Source organism: Lissotriton helveticus, chromosome 8 (assembly GCF_964261635.1).
Source record: "Lissotriton helveticus chromosome 8, aLisHel1.1, whole genome shotgun sequence".
Classification (NCBI taxonomy): Eukaryota; Metazoa; Chordata; class Amphibia; order Caudata; family Salamandridae; genus Lissotriton; species Lissotriton helveticus.
Window position 1 is genome coordinate 737,195,642 of NC_136069.1, and position 21,001 is coordinate 737,216,642.

At 43.2% G+C, this 21,001-nt stretch overlaps 1 protein-coding gene across 1 annotated transcript in view; it reads left to right on the top strand.

Annotated features, from left to right (window-relative positions):
* The first annotated feature begins 3,717 nt into the window (after positions 1-3,717).
* The window catches only part of LOC144773796 (acetylserotonin O-methyltransferase-like), a 409,197-nt gene continuing 391,913 nt past the window's right edge, over positions 3,718-21,001 (top strand). Inside the window, exons 1-2 of the mRNA XM_078658902.1 lie at positions 3,718-3,925; positions 15,737-15,866. Coding sequence (XP_078515028.1) covers positions 3,718-3,925; positions 15,737-15,866 — 338 coding nt within the window. The remainder of the gene's footprint in view (positions 3,926-15,736; positions 15,867-21,001) is intronic.

The following is a 21,001-nucleotide window of genomic DNA, read 5'->3' on the forward strand; positions in this document are numbered from 1 at the left end:
ATGATGATGTTGATTGGTAATGCAGACTGCTAGACCCTCACCAAAGCCCTTTGCCCCGTTTTCTTGCCTGCACGGTTTGGCACAGGTTGGCCTCCTGTTACGAGCATATGACTGTGCTATGCTTGATTCTGCACAGGGTTTTAGGATACACTCCTTCGACGAAAGACGAGCAACGACGTGGACCCTGCACCACCAGGCTCCACTCCATATGGATGCACCCGCCCGTTTAAATCTCATCATTATCAGACAGCCACACAACAGCTGTATCGACAGCCACAAACCGGGTTGGAATTATCACCGGTCCTTCAATACCCGCACTACGCGCTTTAAGCCCTGAAGAGTCACAGGCATTGACCTGTTGACGAAACACGTGTCGGCTGGCGTTGTTTTCCTCATGAACATCTTCACATAAACATCCCTTAAGAAAACCACCGGTGTCGACTGTATCACGTTTCCAAAATTGTATTAACTTTTGAGTCTATACCTGTGCCCAGGATTTGTTCATGACTGTGCTATGCTTGTTCACTTCTCAATTCCCACTTCTTGCGTTTTGCTTCTTGCTTCTCTCAGTAGCTTCTATGGCCTTTGTATCCTTTTAGGAACGCGTTTGTTTCCTGTTTCCCTGTGCTGGTCTGAGATAGCATCGACAAAATAGACTAGATTTTTCAGGTTAAAAAATATGCATTAACTTACTATTGCAGAAGCTACCAGCTGTGAGTCTGTGATCCAGAGCTTCTGTGCTTTAGATACAGGCGAGTGGGGCACACACAGCAAAACCGCAAGCTACTCCTGACCTAGTCGGGCCGTCTCTGCTGTTTTTTGCCAAGGGCACTCACTTACCGGCCGCCTGCTAATGCGGCCGCCCTCGCCTGGCCTACCTTGCTCTGCTCCTCCCAGGAGGCGTCTGCTGGAGGGGTCTGCTGACTTTCAGATGCTGGTTCACAAGCTCCCACCAAATGCCTGCCATCCACAAACCTCTGCTTTTGACCTGTGTAAACCCGCTGCAGACCAGACTGGGCCGGGCAAAAATATGGTGAAAATCCGGGCGGCGGCGCCAGCGGTGGTGTCTTTTTGACCAGGTTATGGGCGTTCACCCCTCGGTAGCGGGAGTCAAGTGCAGAGGACAGGGCTGTGGCTGCAAAATAAAGGTGAAATGCTGGCTGCAGGCTGCGGGCCGCAGCTGCGTGCTGCTGCTGCAGGCGGCTGCGGGTGGGTGGCGGGTATCTCACCCCCACACTTTCTCACCCTGCGCTGGCCTCCTCACTCGCTCGCTTTCTTCCAGCCAGTTGTAGCCTTGCCTCACTGAGCTGATCTGACTGTGCGGTTGACTATGCGGCTGTGGGATGGGCTGCACGGAAAACCAGGGCTGGGCTAGTCTGGAAATCATCAAATATATTTTCCCCATATAAAATCTAAAGGCTATTTCTAAAGGGGAGCATAGAAGGTGCTAGCAAAAGGTCGAACTTCAGTAGTTGTTCTAGGAAATAGAGTGTTCAGCATGAAGCTTACACTCAGAGAAGCCCAGCAGAAAGAGAAATCTGTTCCCTCTCGAAGTCAGGATAACGTCTGTCTAACTATGAAACAACAATTAAAAAGACAGTCAACGGCTTCTGAAACATCAATATCTCATTTCAACCACAGAGAACCAATAAGGTAACTTCGCTGCAGGGGAGTCAATATACTTCCTAAGATTTCCATCTCCAAATAATTAGGTTGAAAGCTGCTTCCTCCTGGTCATCAGCTCCTTCCAATTGTTGCCAACTTTCTCCTCCCTGGCCTCACTATCAGCCATCTAATACATACAATAAGCCCTTCACTAGCTAATGAGACACATTATTTTGCACCTGCAAAGAACAGTAATCAGCATGCTGGCAGTGTGAAGGAAAGCAATTTCAGCTAAGGCCTAATGTCATGTTAAATTAAATAGAGAATCAAATGGATGCACGGTACAGCATTATAAGTCAATGGAAGCAAGTAATCAATAATGAACGTAAATATGCAGTGAACACAATGATATCATCCTATTGATCACCTTTATACACTTGTATATACACTCTTAGGGGCATATTATCAAGAAGGAAGATAAAATTATCGCCGCTTTAGTGGCAGGAAACTGCCGCTAAAACGACGATAATGGGCTTGATAATATGCCCTTGTGAATTCCCATAGCCGCCCAGATTCTGGTGTTAACCTGGGCTTCTATGGGAATTCACAAGGGCATATTATCAAGCCCATTATCACCGTTTTATCTGCAGTTTCCTGCCGCTAAAGCGGAGATAATTTTATCGCAGTTCTTGATAATATGCCCCCTAGTGACTACAATGTTTACATACTTATTAGTTTATATAAATGTGTCACACATGTCAATGAGGTTAAACCACAAATGTATGAACACAAAGTAAATATGGGGGAGGCTACATTAGACAGCTCCAACAACTTTTGTGGAAAAAAGTTACGGAGGACAAAACGCAAACTTCCCCCAAATAACTAAAAACGGGCTCCACACTTGGGTGAAAAAGCCTCATCAGTTTAGGGGTTAATTTTTAACTTTCAGCCCGGCTAGCACAAACAGACATATGTGGTAGAGTGTTTGTGCTTTTGATGCTAGAAACATCTAAAACCTTTAACATTTATAACGCTGGCTTTCTACTTCAGATTTTTGTCAGTTTGTTTATCATTTGTTTATTAAAATGTTCTGTTTTTTTATGAAATTGGAATGGGATTTTTATTGCGTTGTGTTTTCTACTTTTTACCTTTCCTACGGATAAACGCTTTTCACATCTCTCTTAAGTGAAGCCTGTCTGCTCTGTGTTACAGCTGCCAAGGGTTGAGCTCATTTTTAAATTATTGTGACCTAACTAGACCTAGTAAGGAAGAGAGCCATTATCACTTGAAGAGACTACCATCCACATCACCTAAACATTCACTTTCTACAACAGTCATTAAGCAATAGAATCATTTAGAGCGTGAAGAGTCTTTACTTAGTAGTAGTAGAGACTTTATTCGGTTTTAGTTCAAACCATAAAAGTACATGTACAACATAGACAATTTAAAACACTTAAAACATGCAATGATTATAATACGTGAGCGATAAAGTGAACAAGTGCAAAATACAACAATTCCATAGGTAGCAAATTCATATGAAAAAATAGTCAAGTCAATAAATGTGCCATCATTGATCCAAACAATTTCTCAGCTTAATAGACAATTTTAAAAATTCAGTAACTTAAAGAATACTGTCACTGTGCAAAAGTTGCAAATACAGTAATGCTGGTCTGATTTGGTTAGAATTACATTTTTTTAAAAGATCAACCAGAAAGCGTTTACGAGGGTATTCATAAAATTTACATAAAAATATAAAATGCTGCAAATCCTGTGGAGACTTACTGTCGCAGCCACAGGGAGCAGTAGGTTTAATAAAAGCATCATTTTTTGGTCTAAACAACAGATGATGAAAGAGATTTAATCTAAACCTTGTTAGCAGGAACTTCTCATGGGAAGACAACGAGCCCGACAAATAAGGCTCCATTTTATCACATGTTTTTAACATAACAAATTTTCTTACACTGGGTTTCAGGAGCTCCTCACCTTCTCTTTTGAGCTTTCTGTCCATAAGGAATGCACGCTTAACTGCCTCCACATCACCCTTTGCAATCCCGCACGGATCCTCAATAGTCTTTACTTACTAGGCAATCCATTCAACAGCTTTTAGTTAACATGTCTCTTGAAGATTTATTTGTTATTTTTCAGGTAATGTTCACTGCCTGGGAACTGGGCATCTTTGACCTGCTACAGGAATCTGGTAGCCCCCTGTCCTCTGCCACCATTGCTGAACATCTGCATGCCAGTGCCGATGGAATGGAAAGGTTACTCTGCGCATGTGTGGGATTAAAGCTCCTAGAAACTGAGATGAGCAATACGGAAGGTAATCTTGTAACGAGCCGCACATTATGCAAGCAAGCCATGCACTGTGATACAATTGAAATAGTAATATTGAAGTATCACAAGCAGAAAATGTATAATTTGATAGGATGTTATAATTTATTAAATTCTTTCTTGTATGCTTGGAAATATATAATCTACAAGATGATGATGGTCTTCAATGTCTGTACTAAAGACCGTAAAATAAAGGTGGGAAATGTGATGGCAGTGGGTGTTTTCACACCCGGTTTCCATTATGTCACGCTGATATATGCACCTCTCATTGGCGATTCTGTCTATAGTAAATATATTTCTCTTCTGCATCCCCATCCGTTTGTTGCCTTCTTTTCAGTGACAACCTCAATGTAACAATGTACAGCTGCCGATCTATTCAGTTATTGATCTCTTTGGTATAGTCATAGATGAGCAGCACTGCCATTTAATGACCAGATCTTTGTCTCAGTTTAATTTAAGTTTTAATCTTAAATTTAACTGAGACCAAAATTCTAGTCTCAGTTAAACTTAAGATCAAAACTTAAGTTAAACTAAGACAAAAGTCTAACTTTTCTAATCGCGAATGCACCTTGTGAATATCGAAAGTCGTTAAGTTAGACTTTTGCTTCAGTTTACCTTTTTGAATCAGACCCATAGGGCCTAATTTATGAGGGTTTGCCGTAGGGAAGCGCAGCATGCCTTCCTGCTACGCTTCCCTACGGCAAAAGTAAAGGGCAGGAATGCGCCGTATCTATAAGATACAGCACATTTCTGTCCTTTTCCCCTGCACCAGCGCACAATGGGCTGCCTGCGCCAACGCAGGCATTTTGCACAATAGTGCAAGGCTGCCTGAGATGCGGGGATGATTATTTTTGTACAGGAAGGGAAACCTTTCGGTACAAAAATAATCACAAGAGGCTTTTCCTCTTTCTATGTGTGCTGCAGGAAAAACAAGGAGAAATAAAGATATTTCTCCCCGTTGCGCCTCCCTTATGCCTCCCCTGGGGAGACGTAAGCTTTTGGCACTGCCTTAGATTCACGATTTCTCGTAAATCTGGGGAAGTGTCAAAAGGCCATGGATGTTGCTGAGAACGCCCCAGCAACACCCATTTCACGCACCTTTAACGCAAACACTGCCTTAAAGGGAATGATATTGATCAGGCAGCATTAAGCCAAAAAAAGTGGCTTAGTGCTGGCTTCTGCGCCATGGAATGTCACAAAAAGTAATGTTCCGATGGTGCAAGGCGCCTCATAAATGAGGCCCATAGTACTTATGCGCCCATGTAAAGGTTGACAGATGTAGAACAACCACCATAAAATAGCCAACGTCCCAGTCCACCAACCTCCCTATTCTCTGCAGTGTTACTAGGTGAGGGGACTGCTGTGCTTCTACTGGCAGAATTGCAGTTACGGAAGATCATTTGGATGCTGCCTATGGAGACCCAGAAGACCGTAGTCAATGCATTGATTACATCTAGGCTTGATTACGGTAACATCTTATACCTGGGCTCCAATCTAGCCGTGATCAGGCGGCTCCAACTGGTCCAAAATTCCGCTGCCAGGCTGCTTTGTAAGATCCCCAGGACAGCCAGGATTTCAAAGCACCTAAAGGATCTTCACTGGCTCAGGGTTGAGAACCGGGTTCGGTTTAAAGCATTGACCTACATGTTTAGGATCAAGGCAGGGACTGCACCAAAGTATCTGCAGAACTTGGTTAGGCCATACATCCCTGGACGAAACCTCCGTTCTTCAAATGGAGCCAACTTTGTGGTTCCCAGATTTAAACTGGCCCGTATGGGGGGAAAGTCGTTCTCCCATTTGGGACCAGTCCTATGGAACTCCTTGTCTTTGGCCCTGCGTAAGGAGGAAAATTTTGCCAGTTTCAAGAAAGGTGTAAAAACCTGGCTCTTTAACAAATAATAGCAGGCTTTCAAATGGGGTGTTTTTCTGCGTTTTTGGTTGCTTTTCTCAGCTCTTACATCTGTTGCGCCGGGAAACCCTTTGTGGGTATCTGCGCGCATTATAAGTGCATAAAATAAATAAATAAATAAATAAATTTGGCTTCACTATGGGAAAAAATTAGCCAGTGGTATAACAAGGATGCCTTTGGCTCCAGTGCAAGCAATGGAAAAGAGCTCCTCTCCCAGCCACACTTTGATATCCCACAACATGCACCTATCACCATGCCACCCACAACCACGTCTATGCACAACCGTTGTATTTGGGGCATTTGCACTTATTCACGGTTAGGCAGTAGCAAGTGTGCCAGAAAAGGCAATGTTCTTAAATCAATGAAAGTACACATGAAAGAAAAAAAAACGAAATCTAACATGGTATATGTGAACATATGGTTACTAGTTCACTCCACATAAGCAGGGACATAATGCTCCGTCCTCGGCTTCTCCCTTACAAATCTATGTTTTGTTTGTGTCTTGGATCAATTGCATCATTTGAAGTGAAGCAGGACTGAAATATTTTTTTTAACTAAAACTTATGAGTGGAGCACAGCATCCTTGGTGAGATGGGGGTCATCTGTTAACCTTATATAAACAATCAACGTTGTATTTTAGTTGTTTATGCTTGAAATGATTCTCCTGAGCCATAGGCATTATGCAGGAAGCACACAGTATGTAACTTGCCCACCTGGCCAGCAAAGGAACACATCATGATGTCCACTACTGCTCCACAAGCTCCAGAGCCGTGGTATGTTTTAAAAACAACCACTGAATATGACGATGATTACAATTTTGATGCATTGTATGCACTTTTATTTATCAAATGGATATCACAAAAACCTTGCATGGCTGTGACCATCCTGGAACATGGCTGGACACCCATTCACAATTAGCTTAGATACTGAACTGAGATCATTAGAAAAATCAGCTGTGCACGTATGTTCTTAACAGAATCAGCCCCATGCATACAATTTGGATACCATCATCAAAATGCATGACCCTGATTAGAACCATTTGTGTATGTACTCAGTCCATAAGTAGCTTATTTAAATCTTGTGCACAAATCTGCAGATGTACACTGCTGAACTGTTTGCAGATAATGGAGTATTCTGTCTGTGTTTTATTAGGTCTGGTGTTATTGAAGACCTCTTGAGTTTTACTAAAATTATACATGTTGTTAAACCTGGCCCTTTTTGAAAGTTTAATCCCCAGACTTTTTGCCTCCTGACCCTTTTGTTATTGGCTTTAGAACTCTGGGTACTTTACCACTGCTAATCAGTGCTAAAGTGCATATGGTCTCTCCATAAATTGCATTGTTAGTTGGTTATCCAGGGCTGGAATATTTACTTTTACTGGTAAGTCCATAGAAACTTACACTGTGTGTGCCCAGGGCCTGTAAATCAAATGTTACGAGTGGGCTGGCAGCACTTAGTGTGTCACCCACATAGGTCGCCACTGTGTGTAAGGCCTGCCACTGCAGTATGCAGGGGGCAGTTTGAACTGCCATGTCGACATGGAAAGTGCACCCACTTGCCAGGCCCAAACCTTCCCTATTATTGCATTTAAGGCAAGTCCTACGGCAGGCCCAAGGTAACCCCTTGGGCAGGATGCAGTGTGTGTGAAAGGCAAGACATGTACTTATGTGTTTTCATGTCCTGATAGTGAATGTCTGCTAATTTAGTTTTTCACACAAAGGGAGTTGAAGTTTGCCCTGCACATCCTGATTGCCAATCACCAGGCTGAGGGGCCTACCTGAACTAGAGTGGTGGGAGAAGTTGTCACTAACACCTGAAGAGGACTGTGACTGTCCTCCCACAATGCTGTCTCTACCCCCCAGTAGTGTGTCTGGAGCCAGGACAGGGCAAGGCAGGATCTGTGCACTGCAAAGAGTATCCTTTGAAGTATACAAAATATCCACCAAGCACTCGTCTTCCAAATAAAGTCAATTTCATCCGATGTTCATGCGTTTTTATTCCATCTTTACGTCATTTGATTCCATCATCCAATGTATTTCACAAAATCAGCCAACACGTGTTTCGTCTAGTCAGTCTATGACAAAACAGACTTCTTCAGGGCCAAAGAACTTCAAATTCAATGCTGCAAAATTAATAATTGGCAAGTAACCAATATTGAAAACATAGGTCGTGTAGCACGTAAAATTCAAATTCAAATTCAATCTCATCAGACACTGTCTAAGCAGATTTGCGCTCGTAGACACGATGATAGCTCGAATTTAAAATTGATTTCATGAAGGTTTGGGACCTTCATTACGCTGATATGCACATTTGGATTTGATGACGCCTAGAACTGATATTTGGATTTATGAACTATTTGCAACTTTCAGATTATATTTTCGTTCGTATTGGATTTGATGAGATTGAATTTGAATTTTACGTGCTACACGACCTATGTTTTCAATATTGGTTACTTGCCAATTATTAATTTTGCAGCATTGAATTTGAAGTTCTTTAGCCCTGAAGAAGTCTGTTTTGTCATAGACTGACTAGACGAAACACGTGTTGGCTGATTTTGTGAAATACATTGGATGATGGAATCAAATGACGTAAAGATGGAATAAAAACGCATGAACATCGGATGAAATTGACTTTATTTGGAAGACGAGTGCTTGGTGGATATTTTGTCTATGTTTAGTCACTTGTTGACTTTAATTAGAGTAGTGGTAACCTACTCTTTCCACTTAGAGCACCAATTGGACTTTAATCTGTATACATACATACTTATACACGCAGTGCGCTCCTGTGTAACTGTTACCCCCATATCCTTTGAAGTATGCCTACTTCAAAGGCTAAAAGGGGTATAAGCATTGGAACTGTAACCCCACATTTTTAGAGAACTTCTGGATTTTAGGAGTCCGCCAAGAAGAAGAGCTGAAGAGCTGTTAGGAGGAGTACTGCTCCTTTGCTGTGTTGCTGGCTTGGCCTGCAGTTGCTGCTTCTGTCTGTGATCACAAAAGTGGGTGTCTCCAGCCCCTATCAGCTTTATAATGGAGTGTGCAGCCATAGCCCTCACAAAACATTTCTTCCAATTTGAAGACCACCCAAAAGCCCTATGGGAAAACCTACTGTATGGACAGTTCTTCCGCATCCACCACAACTGTAGCAACCTCAATGGCATGTCTCAGCACAAGAGACAGAGTAGGGTATGCGAAAGGCTACTCACCTCGCCACTTCCAGTGAGTTTGCAATTCCACCTTACTGACTGAAGCAACACTGGTAAGCAAATCTTCTGTTTATAACTTGCCAGCGTATCCCTCACATTTATATTGAGTGTGAGTGAAGTGCTCTGAGAAAACCTGTCGGAGATTGACCCAGATATTCCAGGGTGAGTGATGGGTTTGGCTGATGACTTGGTATTTTTTTTAAACATATTCTATTTATCAAAAGCACATAGAGCGGAGCTCTGTAACCCACAGGCTTCCGTAGCATCAATATACAATATCATGACTCTGACACTTTTCTCACATATGAAAAGAATATTGAAAGGACTTGCAATTAAAGCAAAACAAAAATAAACAAAGAACATACAATACCCCCCAGCCCACACCCCATCGCACTGTCAACCAAACAAAATCAGCATACACAGTCGAAGCAACAGTCCTACACTCACCACCCGATATTTCTAAGAAGGCGCTATACCACCCAGTGTATGTAAAGTAAACCCCTCCCAGTAAGGGGGAGGGAGAAAATTAAAGCAGGTCCAAGCCCGGTTCTGGAACAGACTCCAATTCCATTTCCCGATAGTCTGCCCATTGATTCCAGATTTTGTAGTGTTTATGAGGGCACCCCCTCGCTACAAAGATTGGAGCGTCCAAGCCCATGCAGAAATTCAGACCTGTCTTCCAAACCGAGAAGGAAGGCTCAGCTGTCGCCTTCCAGGCTCTAGCAATGTCGTGTTTGGCAAGGGTAAAGCCCAGGAGCATAAGGTGACGTTTGTAAACGTTGCCCTGGACATCGTCCATGACATGTAGGAGAACCAGCGTAGGTGAGCGAGGGAGGTCTCAACCCAAAATCTCTGACAGGCAAGTCATTACTCCCCACCAAAACCTCGCCAGCGCCGAACAATCCCATATGGTATGCAGCAGGGTACCCTCTTCATGCATGCAGCGTAGACCCACCGGGGAAGCCACCAAACCCACCTTGTACAGCCAGACTCTAGTAAAATATACCCTATAGAGGTATTTAAACTGGACAAGCCGAAGGCTCATAGCAATGGCCACTCTACGAGGGGAGGCTAGGGCCTTTGTCCAGTCCTTCTCTTCGAGCGAGCCTCCCATGCCTCACAGAGATGCTGCAGGGATGGGGAACTATGTGTGACCAGGGATTGGCACATTTTAGATATCTTATGGTCCTGCAGATCACCCATTAAAACTTTCGCCTCCACCGGGCTGGAGTTGGCCAGCTCCTCAAAACCCACCAAGCTAGGGGAAATAGCTTGTTGAAATTGCAAATATTAAAAAATTGGGTACACAGCATTTGAAAGTCTTTCTGCAAGTCCTGGAACGACTTCAAAACAGGCCCCCGCAGAACATCTCCCAAGGTGAAGATCCCAATCTCGTACCAATCATTTAATCCAGGCAAGTCTGCCAACTGCGGCAGGCATCCATTTAGCAACAGCGGGGTTTCCCGGGTCAAGCGGTTCCACCAACTCATCCTCTTCAACGCCTGCCTCCAGATCTGAAAAACAAGCTGTGTGGCAACCGGCAAAGAATGCCACAAATGCACAGAATATAGGAGTGTGTGCAGCGCGTGATCACCCATCAACTGCCGTTCTACAGCATACGCTGGGTCCAACCTATCCCCATACCACCATTCATTAAGGACCAATAAGTACGAAGCCATATAGTACGGAAGAATGTCAGATGTCGCAAGCCCCCCACAATATGTGGACTGAAAACAGGTACGGAGCGCCACCCTGGCCGCCCCACCACACCATAAAAACTGTCCCAAGGCCGTATCGACCTGGTGGAACCATCTTGAAGAGATAGGATATGGATGATTTTGTAGCTGATATAACAGACAAGGAAGAGAGACCATTTTGAAGATGGCCGAGCGACCATATATAGATAATGGCATGTGGGACAAGGTTTTAATATCCTCGCACACCCGATTCCACACCGGCACTAGGTTTTTGTCTGAAGCAGTTGGCTGCAAATCAGAGAGGAACACCTCGAGATATTTCATCCCCAGTGTACCACCCGCACCGTAGAAGCCCAGGTACCAGGATCACCCCCTCTTCCCAAGACCCAGAGGGTGGACTTCCACTCATTCACATAAAGGTCAGAGGTCTCTGAGAACTCCTGCATGATGCACAGCAGCCTCGGACCGGTCCTGTCCAGATTAGTAAGAAAAAACCACACATCGTCAGCATATAAGGCTATGCGATACGACAGTCCATCAGCCCATTCGAGACCCGCCACTTGCGCATTGATGCGCACCCATGCAGCCAGGGGCTCCATTGCCAGGGCGAACAGATATGGATATAATGGGCACCCTAGCCTGGTGCCCCGACCAATGGGAAAGACTGACAAGACAGAACCTGCTACGCGTACAGACGCCATTAGGTCCGTATAGAGTAGGGTTAGATAGGACAAGAAGCGAGGTCCTAAATTCAATCTGCTCAGTCAAAGGCACAACCCATATCCGCAAGCAATAGCGCTGCAATCACCCCCAGACCCCTGACTGCCGCAATAGGTGTGTGTGCTCTGCGAATATTGTGGTAGGGTCGCCCGCTGGGGCATAAACCCGGCTTGATCCAGATGAATGAATGAATGAATACTCATTTCTATAGCGCGTGTTTACCCGGAGGCATCCCAGCGCTGCGGTGCACCAATTCATCATCCGAGAGATTACAGAAATAGGAAGGTTTTTAACATTTTTCTAAACCTAGTGTGGTTCTGTTCCATCCGAATAGAGTCCGGCAGATTATTCCAGAGCTTAGCTGATTGGACAGAAAAATGTCTGCCGCCCATGCGGATTCTCCTTATTCGTGAGACTGTCAGAAGATTCTTACTACTGGATCTCAGGGACCTATTGGTTTGGTAAGGGCAGAACAGAGGTTGGATTAGAGCAGGACCTATCTTGAGGAGGGCTTTATGAACAATGGTAATCGCCTTGAATTCCACCCTTTGTTGTATTGGCAACCAATGGAGTTGTTGAAGTGCTGGTTTAGCGGAAGTTCGGCGCGGTATCTTTAGAAGCATCCGGGCCGTGCAGTTCTGTACCGCCTGGAGGACCCTGAGTGTCCCCAGTGGTGCGCCTAAGTATACTGCATTGGCTTAGTCGAGGCGTGTTAGAATCAGGGCCTGGACTAATATCCGCCTTGCTTCGAACGGGAGTAATTCAATAATTTTCCTAAGGGCTCGCATCAGGGCGAAACAGGTTGCTGCTACCTTCTGAGCTTGTGCCAAAAAGTTAAGAGCTGGGTCTAGCCAGACCCCTAAACTCTTAATTTCCTTTTTGGGGGTAGGGGGGTGTCCTAAGATAATAGGCCACCATCCGTCCACCGTTGATGGAGCATCATGTCCCAACATCATGATCTCCGTCTTTGTTCCATTGAGTTTCAAAAAGGAGGCATCCATCCACTCACGAACCTTACTGAGACAAGAGGAGAGTTTATCATAGAAAGACATCTGATCAGAAAGGGTGATGATAAGCTGTGTATCATCAGCATACGTCACTAGTTGCACTCCCCAGGGTAACACCACCTCAGCCAGAGGCCTCATATAGATATTAAATAATGTTGGGCTGAGGGATGACCCCTGGGGAACGCCACAGTGAAGATGCACAGGTGGAGAACAGATGTCATACTCAAATACATGAACTAGGGAAGAGATATGGGGCTAGAGACGATTGGCTAATGCCTTGGCCAGGACCTTGGCCTCGGCGTTAAGGAGGGAGATAGGTCGATAAGACGCGTGGTGCTCGGGAGCTTTAAGAAAGACCACCACCTCTGCATGCCGCCAATCGCTGGGCAGACGACCAAGCTCCCTATCCTCCTCCACCACGTTGCGGTATTGAGGGCCAAGTTGCAGGAAGTACCATTTAATAATTCATTTGGGAAACCATTGTGACACGGGGCCCTCCCGGGGCTCAACTCCCGGAGGGCAGAACCCAGTTCTCGCTCCGTGAGTGGACGGTCCAGCTCCGCACTGACCTCGTCTGACAGGGCTCTGGGTGGGAGATCATCTAAAAAATGGCCAATAGCCTCTGCTGGCAGACATTCAATAGGAGTATATAGATCCGCATGGTATGTCGCAAAACTTCCCGCTGTGGTTGACGGGTCCATTATCGGTGCCCCATCAAGTCTGATAATGCCCGTTAGAACCAGGGAGCCCGACGCCCCTTGTCACAATCTATGTAATAATGACTTGGTAATTTGACATGACTATATGACTAAAATATGTGGGCACACTAGCGAGAATCACGGTATCCAGGCACAATTATGAATAGGAATTGTTTATTAATAAGTTTGTCCGTTAATATCATTGCATCTGTTCTTGTTGCACTAAAAGAGCTACGATGTTTAGACAACAACATCGCCATTCTCAAACACAGGCAATTTGCATGCCACCAGTCGTTCTGATGACTTGAATGCATGTGTGGTTGATTTATTTATCACAGGTCACATCTGTTAATATTGTTTTAAGAATGCTATACAATAATACAAGTGCATATCAAGTATGATGCCATCAATATTTTTATGTTTTTATTCCACTTTATATTTCTTTCAGGTCTTGAAACGACACAAGGTGACATGAACAACATACCATGGCTGGCTACTTGATTAATCTGCCAATTGAATGCACAGCCTTGCAGTAGTATAAAATTATTAGAAAACTATGCTCCTTATGGTCCTGACAAATTACCAATAGACCCTTTAGGGGCTGATGAGGCAAGAAACATGTTGACCAAAAAACTAAATTGTATTTATGCTCTATAGGAACATTGTCTCGGATATGAGGTACACTGCTTTTGCTTATGTTCTTGAGCTGCATTAATAAAATGTATTTAATAAGATTCTCCCTGAACCTTTTTTAAAATTTCACTCACTACACTTCTCACTTCAGCTCACATACACTCCCTCACTAAATGGCTTTATCAAAACACCTCTGCCAAAGAGCCCCTTCGCGGATGCCCGTCGGGCATTGCAGCAACGGCCCGATGAGGAGCACACCCAAATGATGAAGAATGACACCGCACGGGTTGTGTGAGGGCACTTCCTCCATTTGAAGGTTATTCCAGAGACCTGACAAGAAAAAAACTCCCTCATGACCTATATATACTTTTATCACAGGGAATACCTCTAACCGCACTGGCATACACAAAACATATCTTCACTTTTTTTTTGATTTACTCATTTATTTTATTTTTGAAATCTTTTTTCATTTCTTTATATCCTTTTTCTAAGTACAAAAAATTATTACATATGCATTACACAAAACTCATTTAAGATACATATCATCAAATTCAGACCATCAATATATATCCAATACATTAATTGCACAAATTCATATATTCTAAAAACAAGATCAATTCTACTAAACCAGGTAGAGAGCCACAACCACACATACATTCTAAACATGCAACACATCAAAGCAAACACTAAACATCCTGTCGCATTGTATCTGTTGTCCAATATACGACCATAGTCGTTTGATCTAAATATGGAGAAAATGGCCAGACTGACTACCACTAATATCCTTAGGAACAGCACACACTTGCACTTGAATTAATATTAATAGGGAGTATGTGTGCTGGACCCGTCCAAAAAATTCTGGTTCCTCTTTTTCAAGTAAAGAAATCCATACTTCACAGGGAACTGAAAATTATTTTACACATTTCATGCTTTACTATGAAATGTTTTTTTTTATACAACATCATTATGCGAATTAAAAAAGGATCCAACCATGTAGTCCATATGTGTGCCGATTATATGTTACAGCGTCACCACCACTACAATATGCAGCCCGTTCTGTGTCCTTCTAAAAGCATTTCTGGAGATCTCAATTTTGAAGTTTAGAAGGGAAAAGATTTCCTTTGAAAATTGTGATTAAACTGTTCATCATCCTAGGTGGACACAGTATGTCAAAAGAAATAACTTTAAGATATGAAATGTCCTATCGTGAGCTGGCAAGGATTGGTGTCACTACAACGCATGCTTTTACATCGCATGCCTTTACAACGCGGTTTTTACATCGCATACCATTACAACGCATAATGCTTTTAGGCGCTGGATAGTGAATTATTTAATTTACTATTCCAACTCCAGTCCCCGTGGATAGCAGGGAAGGTGTTGGATAGTATATTAAATACATTCCCTATCCTAGAGCGCCCCCCAGCGCATTGCGTTGTAATGGTTTGCGTTGTAATGGTTGCGATGTAATGGTAGTGCGTTGTAAAAAATTCGTTGTAAGTGATGTTCCCCGCTGGCAATGATTGTAACGTCAGAATCTAACCAAATACATTTATGTTTATAGAAATTGCTTTTTTCCAAAATAAGTAGTAATGTATTGATCCTTGCTATATTTCTTCCTGTATTCCATTCAGTTATTTTCCATTTTCTTGGTCATTACAAAAAGTCACCAATCATATGCAAATCAGTCTTGCCACTGCCAACAATTGGCTCAATCCAGCAAAAACTACTAGTCCTCTTATCAGTGAGTATCATTCATATCAGTAGCACCTACTAATCTTCTATTCTGTAATTACCACTGCAACTCGATAGCATACTTTGATATTATTTTGCCTGTTAGTATTTGGTATACTGTTATATTGGTATTGTTATAGTGTAGCGGTCCATGGATGCCAAAGTCATTTACTTATTTGTTCCCATTTTTTTCACTTTAGCATGTTACAAGAACACCCCACTTTCTGATACCTACCTGACAAAATCCAGCCCAAAGTCCTTCATTCCCATGATGATGTACTTCTCTGATAAGAAGTACAATTATTGGAACTTTTTGGCAGATGCAGTGAGGTAAGGATACATATTTAGCATTTTTGTTTCCATTGTCAACCTCTTGCATAGCTTACTGTTTCTGTCCTTGTTATAATCAGATTATGTGTGAAATGCCCCCATGTTGCAAAAGGATCATTGTGGATTTCTCCTTTTAATTCAAAATCAGTTTAATTGAGAAGAACCATTTACAGCAAATCCAAATGATTTCAATGCAATGCTTTTTGATTTCTATAAATGGGCAATTTCCCTTGAACAAAGATTAGACGGAAAATAAATAGTCTAAAACTAATTCACAACTCTTTTGCATTGTTTGAATGGTTTAATGAATCCAACATAATGATTAGTTCAACCTCATGGGGCTCTGCCACAAGAAAATAAGGATCTGCTGCATTTCCAGCAATTGGTATATCCATTTGAGTAAAGGGGTCAAACTAAAAAAAGAGGTCTCAGCTACCAAACGAAACAGACAACAGTTCCTCTGCAAACACTAGGAACAACAGTAGGAATCAGATGGTGTGCCGAATTTCCTGACTTCAAATGCAACAAAAAAGTAAACATAAGACAAAAGCAAAAATACTCAAAGAAAACATTGAAAAAGAGACACAATAACAAATTTGGCCGTCACCTCACAAAACATTCAATAAAACAGTGATGCACTTGAAATATTTGTTTTATATTTCGCACAATCACCATTGAAATTGACTACACATAGATCCTTACGGTCAACTTTAGAGTGACCATTTGGTTTACTTGTATATGATAAAGGGCAGTGATTGCTGTACAAACCATAAATCAGGAGTGGGCAGAACTCGCATAGTTTAACTATACAGAATTCTGTGGAGTTACGTAAAAACTATGCAACATTCCATGGAGTTCTGCGAATGGGAGGAATTTGCCATTTTACACTGCTTGTTCTGATTATTAGATCTGGGAGCTTGTTCCACACTACAAAATCTGTTTGAATGGCACCATGCAGCATACCAAGGGTGCTGCTTCTTTCTGCCACTCAAACAGATTTTCTACCTGAGTGACAGCTTTCTCAATGCGAACAGTTGGGACCTGCCTCAACCACCCACAATGAGAAAGCTCTGTGGGAGGCGTTCTAGCACCTGATAATCATGCTAGAGGATGCAAATTCAAACGTTCACTTGCCAACTTAACATTGGCGAGCTACGCACGAGAAAAAGAGAGTTTTGGCAGAACTCCAAGTTAGCAAAAACAACATTTAATGGACAGAATGCATAACAATGCCATATATTTACCCCAGTACAGAGATCTGGGCCTAAATCCATATTTTATTTTGCTCACCATGCCATTCCAGTTTGAAACCAGCCATATGCAAATCAGTCTTGACTCTGTGCCCAATGGGAACAGCCCATCCCGAACTGCCAGGCGAGGTCCTCCCTGAGCTGGAAACAAGCATCATAGGACCGGTGTTAGGGATTCACCCCTTATCAGCCAAGATAGCTTTACTCCAGTGGCATGAAGAGCACCGGGCCCACGTCTGGGCATACCTGTCCCACTCGGGGTGACAAATGCAAAAAGAACAATTGTTGGATAGAATGCAGAAGCATATCACACATTCACCCCAGTACAAAGATCTGGGCCTAAATCCATCATTTTCTTGCTCACCATGCCATTCCAGTTTGGACCCATCCATATGCAAATCAGCCCTCATCAGCCAGGATAGCTTGACTCCAGTGGCATGGAGAGCAGGGGACCCACATCTGGGCATACCAGTCCCACTCGGGGTGACAAATTCAAAAACAACAATTGATGGACAGAATGCAGAACAATGTCATACATTCACCCCAGTACAGAGATCTGGGCCTAAATCTATAGTTTTTTTCACTGGAGTCAAGCTATCCTGCATATGGTTAGGTCCAAACTGGAATGGCATGGTGAACAAAAAAACATGATGGATTTATGCCCAGATCTCTATACTGGGGTGAATGTGAATGTTCTGCATTCTGTCCATCAAATGTTCTTTTTGTATTTGTCACCCCGAGTGGGATGGGTATGCCCAGACATGGGTCTCGTGCTCTCCATGCCACAGGAGTCAAGCTATCCTGGCTAATGAGGGCTGAAATCCCGAAACCGGTCATAGGATGCTTGTTTCCAGGACAGGGAGGACCTGGCCTGGTAGTTTGGGCTGGACTGTTCCCATTGGGCGCAGGGTAAAGACTGATTAGCATATGGTTGGGTCCAAACTGGAATGGCATGGTAGGCAAAAATACGATGGATTTAGGGCCAGATCTCTGTACTGGGCTGAATGTATGACATTGTTCTGCATTCTGTCCATCAATTGTTCTTTTTGCATTTGTCACCCCAAGTGGGACAGTGTACTGAGAGGTGGGTTCCGTGCTCTCCATGTCACTGGAGTCAGGCTATCCTGGCTGATGAGGGCTGAAAGCCATAAACCAGTCCTAGGATAATTGCTTCCAGTCCAGGGAGGACCTGGCCTGGCAGTTCGGGCTGGGCTGTTCCCATTGGGCGCAGGGTCAAGCCTGATTTACATATGGCTGAGTCCAAATTGGAATGGAATGGTGAGCAAAAAATACGATGGATTTAGGCCCAGATCTCTGTGCTAGGGTGAATGTATTACATTGTTCTGCATTCTGTCCATCATTTGTTCTTTTTGCATTTTTCACCCCGAGTGGGACGGGTATGCTTTTTTCCGGTCCAGGGAGGACCTGGCTTGGCAGTTCGTTCTGGACTCTTTCCATGAGGCACAGGGTCAAGACTGATTTGCATATGGCTGGGTCTAAACTGGGGTGGCATGGTGAGGAAAAGAACAATGGATTTAACTCAGATCTCTTGACAAGGGGTGAATGTATGATTTATTCAGCATTCCATCCATAGTTTGTTTGTGTGGCCCTTTTTACAATAAGTGGGATGGGCATGCCCAGACGTGGGTCCCTTGCTCACTGTGCCATTGGATTCAAGCCAGCCTGGCTAATGAAGGGTAATATGCAGAAACCGGTCCCAGGAAGCTTGTTTCCGGCCCAGGAAGGATCTGGCTTGGCAGTTCGGTCTGGAGTGTTCCCATGAGGCACAGAGTCATGACTGATTTGCACATGTCTGGGTTTAAACTGGGGTGGCAAGGTAAGCAAAAAAACGATGGATTTAACCCAGGTCTCTTGACTGGGGGTGAATGTATGATTTAATCAGCATTCGGTTCATCATTTGTTTGCGTAGCACTTTTCACCCTAAGTGGGATGGGTATGCCCAGACGTGGGTCCTTTGCTCACTGTGCTACTGGATTCAAGCTAGCCTGGCTGATGAAGGGTAATACCCAGAAACCGGTCCCAGGATGCTTGTTTCCTGTCCAGGAAGGACCTGGCTTGGCAGTTCGGTCTGGACTGTTCCCATGAGGCACAGGGTCAAGGCTGATTTGCATATGGCTGGGTCCAAACTGGAATGGCATGATGAGCAAAAAACAATTGATTCAGGCCCAGATCTCTATACTGAGATGAATGTATGATATTGTTCTGCATGCTGTCCATTATTTGTTCTATTTGCATTTGTCACCCCGAGTGGGACGGGTATGCCCAGACATGGGTCCCGTGCTCTCCATGCCACTGGAGGCAAGTTGTCCTGGCTGATTAGGGCTTAGAGCCCAAAATCGGTGCTAGGATGCTTATTTCCAGTCCAGGGAGGACCTGGCCTGGCAGTTTGATCTGGACTGTTCCCATTCGTCGAAGGATTAAGACTGATTTGCACATGGCTTGATCCAAACTGGAATTTAATGGTGAGCATGCAAACAATGGATTTAGGCCCAGATCTCTGTACTGGGGTGAATGTATGACATTGTTCTGCATTCTTTCCATCATATGTTCTTTTTGCATTTGTCACCCTGAGTGGGACAGGTATGCCTAGTCATGGGTCCCATGCTCTCCATGCCACTGGAGTCAAGCTATCCTGGCTGATGAGGGGCGACAGCCCAAAACCGGTCCCTGTTTCCAGTCCAAGGAGGACCTGGCCTGGCAGTTCGGGCTGGACTGTTCCCATTGGGCACAGGATCAACACTGATTTGCAAAGGGCTGTGACCAAACTGGAATGGCATGGTGAGCAATAAAACAATGGATTTAGGGCCAGATCTCTGTACTGGGGTGAATGTATGACATTATTCTGCATTTTGTCTATCAATTGTTCTATTTGCAGAACTCCACATTAGAGCCACAAAAATAACATAATTTTTAACTGTGATTTTTTTCCATTGAACTTCATGTTTTTTGAAGGATTCACTAAATGCATTACTTGTGACCAAGCTCAGTGCCCAACCCACCTTGTTAAAACCCATACTTAACCCAATCAAAATATGTGAAAAGTTGATATGATTGACTTGATCTGCAAGTCACCACTCACAAGTTTAAAGGCAAGGTTCATACAAAAGTATTAACGCTTTAAAAATCCGTCCAGCACTTGTTTAAATGTACATATCCCAAGAACTGCTGAGCGGATTTTACAACAAATCAAAAGAGCACCCTTTCTAGTTGAAGTTCTGCTTCATGCCATGTTTGGTGAAAATCAATGCAGCAGTTATTGCTCTACCTGTCGTCAGATTTTCTATGGCAGCTAAATGGTAAATTATACACCTTTTCACCCCCGTAACATTTTCCCAAACACGAAACTTCATAAATCTTGGCATGCAGAAATGTAGCTGACTGGTTAAGTAGATTACAAAGTTTTGTACAAACATGTCAATAAAGTCAACATTATAGGCAAATCAAAAAATACATTTTCAATTGAAATACAGGCCTACTCACAAATGTAAACTTATTTGTAAGTAAATATATAGTAGGAGATTTACTCTTACACTTTGTAGCATATTTGATACTTTAGACTATTCACCATTTCTGAGGGTACATCTGATAGAAAGGGTAGATTTGGTTGTCTGCCCCCCTGAGTTCAGGTGGTAGAGGCCAATTTACAAATGTAAAGTTGTTACTGGTAACTTTTAGTACACAGTCACAGGGTGATAGGAGGTGACTAGTGTATTAACCTTAATAAAAAATACAAAAATATTACTATGTTACATATTAATAAATTCTATTTATTTTAAATGTAGAACCAAAATGCTAGAACATTATTAAAATTTAGAATACATTTAATTCATTTAAATATAAAACATTCAATTGAAATAAATGTTT